General features: G+C 36.6%; 2 protein-coding genes and 1 long non-coding RNA gene across 5 annotated transcripts; 1 reads left to right on the top strand and 2 right to left on the bottom strand.

The window, feature by feature from the left end:
* Positions 1 to 875: 875 nt before the first annotated feature.
* LOC149049999 (uncharacterized) lies at positions 876 to 2,377 on the top strand. Its single transcript, XR_016184498.1, has 2 exons — positions 876 to 1,086; positions 1,610 to 2,377. It is a non-coding gene; the product is annotated as an uncharacterized LOC149049999 (long non-coding RNA).
* A 559-nt stretch (positions 2,378 to 2,936) lies between these two features.
* LOC149049998 (octopamine receptor beta-2R-like) lies at positions 2,937 to 5,301 on the bottom strand. Its single transcript, XM_089198673.1, has one exon. It carries the CDS (start codon positions 5,078 to 5,080, stop codon positions 4,091 to 4,093), a length of 990 nt encoding a protein of 329 aa, XP_089054799.1. The 5' UTR covers positions 5,081 to 5,301; the 3' UTR covers positions 2,937 to 4,090.
* Positions 5,302 to 6,569: 1,268 nt separating this feature from the next.
* Positions 6,570 to 9,094, bottom strand: LOC113674814 (beta-2 adrenergic receptor). Of its 3 annotated transcripts, none has more exons than XM_027191310.2 (2): positions 8,871 to 9,094; positions 6,570 to 7,985 (listed from the first exon to the last, which is right to left on the bottom strand). In XM_027191310.2, exons 1-2 carry the CDS (start codon positions 8,940 to 8,942, stop codon positions 7,560 to 7,562), a joined length of 498 nt encoding a protein of 165 aa, XP_027047111.2. In that variant the 5' UTR covers positions 8,943 to 9,094; the 3' UTR covers positions 6,570 to 7,559. The 3 variants fall into 3 exon arrangements, with proteins under 3 accessions (XP_027047111.2, XP_089054800.1, XP_089054801.1); XM_089198674.1 differs by lacking the exon at positions 8,871 to 9,094 and adding an exon at positions 8,289 to 8,512; XM_089198675.1 differs by lacking the exon at positions 8,871 to 9,094 and adding an exon at positions 8,090 to 8,226.
* Between the last annotated feature and the right edge of the window lie 1,230 nt (positions 9,095 to 10,324).

Raw genomic sequence — 10,324 nt, 5'->3', positions numbered from 1 at the left:
GTAAATAAACCAAATGATGATATGAGATTTCTTCCTCTTTCTATTTACAATAGAGATCTATAAATGCGCTCTATATTTGTCCGGGTTGTTTTTCTTTCAAGAATTTCGCAATAGCGGAGGTTACGTTTTTACTGATAATAATCTCGATTTTTCCTCGGGACTAACAATTGTATTGAATTGAATTGACAACTGAATAAGAAATTATAATTCTAATTTATATACAACAAAATTTTAACAGAAGATGGATATGTGAAGCAAAATAATTTGATAGTGTCAATATTGAAAATGTAAAATAAAAAAGAATTTTCGAATGTTGTGCGACTTTGATGCATAGCAAAAGTCGGAAAACTGCTTAGAAATATAAAGATTATGAGTGAAATTGAAAAAAAAAAAAACAACTATCGAACAGGAGGAAATGCATAAGATTTCAATTTGACATTGTATTGAATGTAAATAAATTTTGATTTCAAGCACCAGCATAGTTTCTTCATCAAAGTGGAAAAAGCAACGTGGAAATCAAAATGATTGCCTCGAAAGCCGTTTTTTGTTAAGAACCTGTGCTGTTGTTGGGTTAGGATGTGACAGAGAAGATCAAATAGAAAAGAAAATACAGGCCTAAATAGTTATTTATTTTGCATAGATGAGTGATTTGTATTCAAAGACGGCCTGCTTTATAAAAAATAAAGATAGATAAGGATTTAAGACATAGAAGAGTGCTTGATTTTCAACGTTGAAAAGTAATATCTTCTGTCATCGTGAACGGTACAATAAAACAATGTTTTTGATTGAATTGCATATGACTTTGACATTTCCATATCAAAAACCGGGCGCCTTCCAGGGTCAACATTTATTTGCGGTTTTTACCTTCGATTCCTGTTTGATAAGCAAACACCGCAAATAAGAAGGAGATTAACTTCATAGTGGATTGTGCCATAAAAAAATAATAGCTTGACCAGATTTCATAGTAAAAAGTTTACCGGAGGAGATTCAAAGTAGATGCACATACTCCTTTATGAAGTGTCGCATTTAACCGTTCAACTGATCGACTGCCTCAAACCTTTCTGTGTTTCTTTATTTCACGTCAAGGTAAAAAAAAAAAAGAAATTCAGAATCTCCAATTAGTAACTTTCCATAAATACAATATGTTTTCTTTATGTGCTATCTTATTAACCTCTGTAAAGATCAATCTTTTAATCAAAGATGCTACGAATACTACACTCAATAGAGTAACGTTTATACTCGAGGAAAGCCGAGCTAAAAGGAGGTAATAAGATCAATTTTACTAACGAAAAAATGGTGAAATCTGTATTTTCTTCTTCATCCTCTCTTCTGTACTGGAAATTATTATTTACTGAGATTGGTAGAAAAACACCACGTAAGATTATATATGAAACTTTCTTACTCTTTTCCAAAGGTAGGTTTTCAAGTGACAGCCAACATCAAGGAAATGACCTTAAACTTTATAGAAAATCGAATGAGCAACGCAGCCGAAAGATCCAAAGTCGGCAAAAGTATTGAAGTACCCACGTGGTTTTGGATCTTGCAATGTGTAATTTTAGCTTAACAATGTATGGCAATGGCCTTTTTGTTTTTATTATCTTAACTTTAGGAAATCTTCACACCGCTTGCAACTGGTTCGTCCTATCCCTGTCTATGGTAGACTTGTGTGTTGGTCAACTGCTTCCATCTTGTTCTTTCATCTGCCAGAAGGAAGGAATTTCTTGTAATGCTGTTGTATTTTTTTACGGCATTTAACTCCATATTAGCCATTTATGTCGCCAATACCCGCTTGATGACTTTCGACAGATACTTAGCGCTCGTGCGTGCCCTGAAATACCAAATGTTCATGACCGCAAAGCGATAATAAATGCCTGGGTGTTTCCCGCAACACTTGCTTTTCTACCGTTCACTTGGCGTAACCACATCTCTGACGAAGACAAAAACCAAGCGAAGAAGACCTGTACCGCAGCTATGTTGATGCTTTTCGAATTTCTACCACCTGAAATTTCATTATTAATGTACCTAAAAATACCTTTCACGATCCGAGCACTCAGGAGAAAAACAGCGATATAGCTCAACTGAGTTTCAACCAAGCTTCTAATGCCAATCTCATACCAAGTTCAAGAAGACGACTTCAGGAGAGATCTGTACGAGTTGTTGGTATGTGGTTATCCTGTTTGTGATGTGCTGGAAGTTTGATATCTATAAGTCAATATGCAGGTATTATCTGGAGTGTTCCGTCGAAAAACATGTCTTAGACCGAATTTCCTTGCATTTCATCTGCACAAACTCTGGTGTCAACTGATGAAAAGAGACATTCGAACTGAGATACGAAGACTTACGCGGTGTTCTAACCAATAAACTCGCTATTATGGTTCGTGTCTTGCGTTTTCGTCTTTGTTTTCATCATTTTTAAGTGACTATGTTTTTTAAGAATCAAAGTAATGTTTCCCTCTCTATTTTATTGTGGCACTATGTTTCCATAATCCCCTAAAGACTTTTCACTGCCTAAGCAGCTTTAAGATGAGTACTTTCAGAGAAATCTGTTCGTTTAACAAGGTTTGGTAGAATTGGTGTACTTGAAGAACATATTTAAGGTGATTCCACAGAAAAAAAAAGGTATTAACTATTTTTTAAAAATTTCCATAAATGATCCTTACCAAATCGCATTAAAAAGATAGGTCATCGTGCTAGTTTAAGAGATATGATGGGCCAGTCTTATCCCATTTATGACAGTACTGGTTATAACCACGTGCGTTTTTTCATTGGTTCCTCGTACGTTTTCGATAGCTGGAAGCTTGGGTTTCTAAAGTGAAACTTTAAAGCTAATGCGAAAGAATAGAAGGGGGAAAATTTTCTCGATAAATTTTTAAAATCGAATCGTCAGTACGACAAATGGAACTCTGCTAAAGTGCATAAAAGAATTCACACGTGTGGGCGGCATAACTTAAAATATATTTCAAATAGAATAAAACACAAAATGCACACCACACAATAAACGTCTTTGAGACATTGTGATGGCACTAATTCCAGTTTTGTATAGAAAACAGCAATAATATATTTTTTCAATACAATAGATAAATCATACGATGTATCTTAAGGAACCAAGGTACATATTCTCGAAAGTTTACTGCTCTCAGAAGGAAGAGTGAAAGTCAGGCACTTTAGGTTTCAAGTTCATCCGTCCATAACATGATATGCACGCGCACTGAGATAGAAATTTAGATGCCATGACAATTAATGGTCATTCTTATTAAGAATATGCCCCAGAAAGCTATGTCAATATTAATTCAACAGAAAAGTACAATTTGAGCAAGCTCGTTGTCAAAATCTGCAAAGTGTTGGTAAGGAAAATATTGTGAAATAACAAACACTTCACAAATCAAAACGTTTACAAATAAATTTGAAAAAAAATTTTAGCTTTCCTTGAAAAAAGGCTTGGATTCACTTTTGCTCGACCATCGATTTTGAACAGCTTCCTAATCAAAAGCCCTCTGGAAACTTGCCTTGATAGGTGATATATTTATACTTCAAAGGAAAGTTTGCAAGAGAAAAACCTCAAAAGTTTCTTCAAAAATGTTGACTAAAAGTTATGATAATGGTTTTTTTATCTCTCCTTACCAGACATTCCGCAAAATCTTTGTTCCTATTATTTCGAATTAAATATGATTGCAAACTTATTGTCTAAATTTCCTTATTTTTGTGTTTGTCTCAAATTGTCAGATATTAACGCAATTCTACCAAGTTTCAGCACTATTGACACGCATGAATCACTTTTATAATGGAACACCACGTGAAAAGCATAAATACTATGAAGCGTCTTTTGCCATTTCAGGTTATTCTTCATGAAATGCTATTTCTACTGTTTCAAACCCTCGTCCGCTTGTTGCTATTCGAAATTGAGCGCTTTTTTTCTCTCTGTTCTTTGATTTTCCGGTTCCAATGCTTCGTAGACACAGACTTTATATGAAAAGAAGCACACCACAGAAATCAAGAGAGCACATAGAAGAATACCCTTGGTAAACTATAGGATCTATTTGGGTAACACCCCGACTGTATGGTCCACATAACTGTATTACTGCTTGGTTGATTAGTAATACAACGACTGTCCAGCAAATCGGGTTTCCGTCCTCAGTTCTTGCACTTGCAAATTGTTCCCTTTAATGAAGGCAAACGTGAGATTGAGCTCCCTTCTGATATCTTGTTTAAGAATAGCATATACCATTGGATCAGCTGCGGTATTGCCCACCAAAAAAATCCTTGAAGCGTACACCATTGTGAGCGGTACATGGCACAAGGAGAAGCTGTTGCAAAGGCCTCTGTAGATAGTGAAAGACCAGCATAACACGAAGAAGAAAATTACTGCGCCGAGAACCAGAACGGAATAAGACTTTCGATTGCTTTGTCTAACATTTCGCTGCGGAATTGCCGAGTTGCTAGTGATTTGCTCCACTTGAACTCGATGACGTTTTGAATGCTTTAGGGTAATGCGTGATATTTTGGCGAAGGCAAGTAAAAGCCCAGCACAAGGTAAAACGGCGAACGCAAATATTTGTATAACTCTGAAAATCCTTTCGGCGTCTTTGGCTTCGGTAGTTGAGATCAGTGTAATGCAAAGCGATGGTATAAGGTAAAGAAATATGGGCAGCGTCCATCCTATACAAATGGTTAATGTCACTCGTTTAGGAGACATTAAGACGGGATAGCGCAAAGGAAATACCACTCGACAAAATCTATCTCCTGCCATCGCGCAAACATTCACTACCGAGGCACAAAGAAAGTAATTGCAGAAGTTCCAGAATACGAGAGAGCACTGTACTCCAAAGCGATCACAAATGAAAGCTCCCGGTATTGTCGTGATGGATATTAACAAATCAGAACAAGAGAGGGACAGAATGAAGCTATTGGAGGTTGTTTGCAGCCTTCTACGAGTTGTAATCAAGAATATGACTATAGAATTACCAAGGATGGCAACCACTCCAGTAGAACCCAAGATAATCCAAAACCAAACTTCATCTTTCTTTAAGCCTTTAGCAGGTGAAGTCTGCGTTGCATTAACAGATTCGTTCCTTGTATCCATAAAACTCAAAATTTGTGACCACTTCAGTTTAATTCTTACAACCGAAAAAAGTTGGATCGGTTTTTCGTCGCCAGACGTTTTAAGATCAAGAGAAGCCTCTGCGTGCTGGTATCTAACAAGCCCGTGATAACCTGTACACTTATGATGCACAGTACGCGAACTTTAATGCCTAACGACTCCTGGCTGTGTATTTTTATATCAACACCACCACGTAAAAGTTATACATTAAGATCTTATAGATAGCGCTTCAATCTTTTCATTGGTTCGGCAGACAGTCTTTAGCATTAATTGTTGACGCATGTAATTTTTATCTCCAAACTTTAGATTGCCTCGGAAGTAAGAGCAGCTGTTTCCCTCGCAACATTTTCTGAAGAACATGCAAATAAGGTAATTTTAGTTTTGAAGTTTACTTTTGTATACGTTTTTGCCGCTTTGAACTCAGATTGCTCAATAACAAATATAAGTTATTAAAGGAAAAAGCATCCACGTTAATAAATCAAAAACAGCTAAATTTCCCATTTCTTTTGTCTAATGTTCACTTGATGCTCATTTCCAGTTATTAACTACTAAAGCTGACAAGCTTTATCGTGCTAAAATGTTCCTAATAAGAGTCTGACAGCACCGTAAATGATGAAAAACAGTAAAGTGGATTAATCGAGTTCAAAGAAAAAACCACAGAGGAAAGCAATAATTTCGTCTTTCAGCCGATGTTTGCAAAGCGAGGTCTGTGACAGTGCTCGATATGCATACATATGCTAACGGAAATAGTAGGATAAGCTAAGCCAGTCACGGAGCAAAAACGTGTCATTCGCCTGGTGTTTAAAATCAAGACGTCAAACGCATTGACACAGAAACAATTTTTTTTTTCTTATTCTATTTTTTTTGCTTTTGGCTAGGCAAATTGCTTTGAGGCATACTCACAAACTTAAGCCTTCTTGTTGCAAGCAGCAAGATTGTGAGATGCGCACGTATTCTTTTTGAATATCTTAATATGATTCCTTTCATTTGAAAGAGGAGCCCACGAAACTTTCCGGTTACCTTGAACGAATTCTTTTCACCCTCAATGATGAAAGGAGACAGCCTGTCACTTGGGGAGATAACTTCGCTAAACAAATTACGTTGAATAGACTGAATGGAGCGAATTTTTTTTTTTGCTTGGCAAGAAGACAAATATAATTTTTTTTGGTTTTTTTTTTTGGTTTTTTGTTTGTTGTTGTTGTTGTTGTTTTTTTTATTATCGGTACAAAGACTACTCTCTATGACAAGAAAAGGGCGTTTAAGCTGCTGAAAGTGATCAATCGGAGACAATTTTTTAGGAAAAAATACAAACGGATTTTGTATGTCAATCTTTCTTTGAGCCCTTGACATTTTACTCGTTATAGCTTTTACATTAAAATCGGTAATAAACCTCTATGAATTTTTTTTGCTGTTTCATGTTTTGCTAATTACCTCATTTATAATGGGAGAGATTTTATAATGCCCTCACGTGTGGAATCAATTTTTTTCTCCTTTAATATTGCTTGTCTTAAAGTCAATGATCAAAAAGTTTTTCAATTTACAGAAATGTTTCAACCTTCATGCTGAAATAACTGGGTTTAATGAGCTAGAATGAGCTAGGAGTGAACTAAGGTGACAATGGAAGAACTAGTAGATAGATAGCTAATAAAGCCCCGTCACGTACGAACAAAACCGATATGCACATACTGCTTTACAATCATCAAATTAATAATGAACCTGTATAAGTTTGTTGGATCAAGCTCCGCCCAATTTCTTTTGGGCGTAAGTAGGTGCAATCAACCGCCGCCTCCAAATGATTTTACGATAATTAAAACATTTCGTGCAAGAGGCTAGATAACTTCTTTTTCGCACGCTGGCGCATGATGAAAACACTTGGTTTCTTTGGTAAAAGTGTTCTTTGCTTTTCCTTTTGTATAGTAACTGTTCCTACTGAAACCTTTGATCAAAATCTGATCAACTGCTTTATCTCATCTCGAATGTCACTCTTCAGCAAGGCGTATACAAAGAAATTCACAACAGAATTGAAAAAGAGAAATAACCTCGATGTTTGGACAAAAAGTAGCGAAATTGTACAGACGTTGTAATAACTGCAAAATGCCCTGTAAGCCGATAACACCCAACATATCTCAAACATGATTATTACAGCGAAAAACGCGTTGACAGTTGATCTTTCAATCTTCCTCTTCCGCTGGGTTCTGATGTCTAAATTAAAGCGAATGGCTATTTCTAAAGCCTTTATTCGGCGACTTTGGTTTCTAACAACGAAATATAGACGAGCAAAAGTCAAAAGCATGACAATGCAAGGGAGAATTTCAAATAAAACCAGGACTATCCCTAAGTATATTTGATTGGCCCGCTCTGCTCCATCAAACGTGCTGTTGGATGCATCTTGCGCAGCTGGCGAACTCCATTTGAGATCCTTCCAACATAGAGGCATCAGCGTTATCATCATGGGCAGAACCTACGCCAGGGCGATCAGTTGCAGTGCCATTGAAGTTGTCATTACAGACGCATACCGAAGAGGTCTTGTGATAGCAACGTAACGATCAAAAGTCATGACGCAGAGGTTCCCGACTGAAGCATAAAAAAGTAAGTTGTAGAACATAACGAGCACTCCGAAATTGGCATCAATCCAGAACGTGTAAGCGATGTATGATGGCGCCACAATCAGTCCTACAGAGAGATCAGCGATCGATAACGACAGCACGAACCAATTTGGCGTCACATGAAGTCTTGCGCGTGTAACGATCAAAAATATGACCAGGGAATTTCCACATATTATTACAAAGGCCATTACAGAGACTAGGATCCAGTACCAAAAGGCTCCCTTTCCCTCAATAGTGTTGGTTGCTGACATGGATGCAATTTTTTTGATAGTCTTTATCTCCTACGAAACACAACGAAATGAATAGATACTATTAATTTCATCGTAAATATTTCTGGTTTGTACGAATACGAAAAAGAAGGAGTGTAGGAATATTCTGCATTCACCTCTGCATACATGAGGGAAGAAAATGATACACATAAAATTTGAAAAAAAAACTTGAAATAATAAATTGGAACCGATCAGGTATTTCAAAAGCATTGTGTACAGTACGCTGAGTTGAAAGCAATCCTTCCCATGCCTGTTATGTATGGGATATATTCAGAAATTTTCAAATTAAGTAAATGAACCACTATTTAAAATTACCATATGGTAAAAATTTTGCTGAAAATTGTTCAAGTGTTCCATTGGCCTTCACTATCGATCAGACACCTCGCAGGACTCTAGATGAATTTTCATCACCAACGTTTATCTTCATTGTTTGAAGGGAAAAAAGCATGGAATTGATAATCGCATCTATTCAGCCAGCGGCTTAATTAATACAAGGTTACTGGAAATCATTTTGTATGCATATACGAGTTCTCATCTTGGACTTTCGTGATCGTGGCTTAGAAGCTTATGTTCAGTTTGTTTTTGTGTTTTTTGTTTAAATTTTAATAATTCAGTTTCGATTACATATAGCGATATACAACCTACATCGAACCACTGACCTATAACTCAGTTAACTCAGTAAAAACCATTACCATTCCTTAATGTCAGCGATCTTCAGTCAGTGAAGACATCTTTTTTGTTGTTTTTTGTTTCATTTATATCAAACACACCACAAGCCAGAATGCTAGGGAGATTAACTATTTATCTTAGTTAAGTATGCCAGGTGAAAGTCAAACTCTATTCAAAATATTTAAACCACCTTGCGAAGTTGTCAATATATACTCAGTTCTGACTCACCTTGACAATATCAGTTTTGTGATGCCGAGGCCGAGGCCGAGGCTGAAAATAGAAGCAGGATATATCAAACATCAGTTGCTTCCACTCAGTCCGTTGATAGGAAGTTGTTTCAGTCACTTTACCTAAACAGAGAGGATTTGTTGTTAATACCTAAAATGAATTTTTTATATGAAATAACACATCAAAATTCAAATTGACATATCATATTCAAATTCAATTCAAGCAAATTCTTGGAAGGTGTCGATGTGATCCTTTAAACACAGCACTGTAAAATTGTGTCTAAAAGTGTTCCTCAGTTTTACCGAAATTAGGCATTTCTGAATTAATTTTCTTGAGTGTTTTTAAGTCCCCGAGCCAAACACGAAATATTAAAAATTGATCGAGTAAATAAATCGCAATATGAGGATGAGGAGATAAGAAAGCTGTCATTAACTTGCAACTTCTTAAGTTCTCCTGCAGACGTTTGGCAAGTAACGAGTCACTAATTGTTTGTGAGTAGATAGCTTTACACTTTATCTCAGGCTTATATAAACTGTTGGCTGCAGCTCGCATTAAACCGCATCCCACTCAGTGAATTTAATCAATTTAAACTCTGCTTTGGTATAAAAGGACGAAAATTGCCTTATAAAATTGAAAATATTATATTCACAGCAATAACGTCGCCGAAAATCAAAAAGCGAAAAGCCTTGTGGAGCTTAATAAGGCAAATCCAATACTTCCCAGGAAAACTCTGCAGCTTAAGGTGATTCCTAAATACTGCACTGCACATCCTGAACTGCGCAAAAAAATCACGTAATCAGGCGAATAAGCGCGCGCGCATTCAGTGACCACGGTATCGTTTTTTAATGGACTAGGTTAAGGGGTACGATGATCTTAAGTTCTTGAACGAGCGCGGTGACCTACATTTTTTGTGTGCATAATTTTGGTGTACTTATTATTCCCCTCTAATTTAGAGAAATTTAAACCAATCATCGAAGGAGGAAAAATAGCTAAAAGCGTGGACGAACTTAATACTCGTGGATGCAAATGATAGAGTGGTTTAGCAAGAGGACGGGAACGTCATTTCAGAACGGCGCGCGCAGCAAAAATGCCGATAGAAACTGGGTCGAGAACGCCGTCGCGTTGTGTTGAAAAGTGATTTAGCAGTCCTTGCAACGAGAATCATCGCCTCGGCTTTTTAAAGATCACCATCACCTTTGAATTTTCGGTTTTATAGACCACACTAAGGACAACGAAATTATCTTTTTTGAGAGTTATGTAACGAGCGCAAACAGAGGATAGTTATAGATACGGCAAGTAAGTTGTTAACTATGAATCCATATGGGCGATTAAACTTTTAAACTAGTACATTTCAGTTTATTCTCGAGTCTGCTGATTCATCTATTAAATTTTGAAGCCCACTAAATAGTTTTTTTTCTATGATTTGTGTCGCTGTCATTTCGTTTCGTGCTACT

Source organism: Pocillopora damicornis, chromosome 2 (genome assembly GCF_964200805.1).
Source record: "Pocillopora damicornis chromosome 2, jaPocDami1.2, whole genome shotgun sequence".
NCBI lineage: Eukaryota > Metazoa > Cnidaria > Anthozoa > Scleractinia > Pocilloporidae > Pocillopora > Pocillopora damicornis.
Note: the sequence above shows the minus strand (reverse complement) of the source record. Positions and strands in the feature narration are given on the sequence as shown.

What these genes read in the sequence shown, in the direction of transcription:
- LOC149049998 (XM_089198673.1), bottom strand. Translation starts at nt 5,080, where the DNA reads ATGGATACAAGGAACGAATCTGTTAATGCAACGCAGACTTCACCTGCT.
- LOC113674814 (XM_027191310.2), bottom strand. Translation starts at nt 8,942, where the DNA reads ATGTTTGATATATCCTGCTTCTATTTTCAGCCTCGGCCTCGGCCTCGG. An exon ending in ACAAAACTGATATTGTCAAG is followed by an intron (nt 7,986 to 8,870) that starts GTGAGTCAGAAC and finishes TGTGTTTCGTAG; the next exon opens with GAGATAAAGACTATCAAAAA.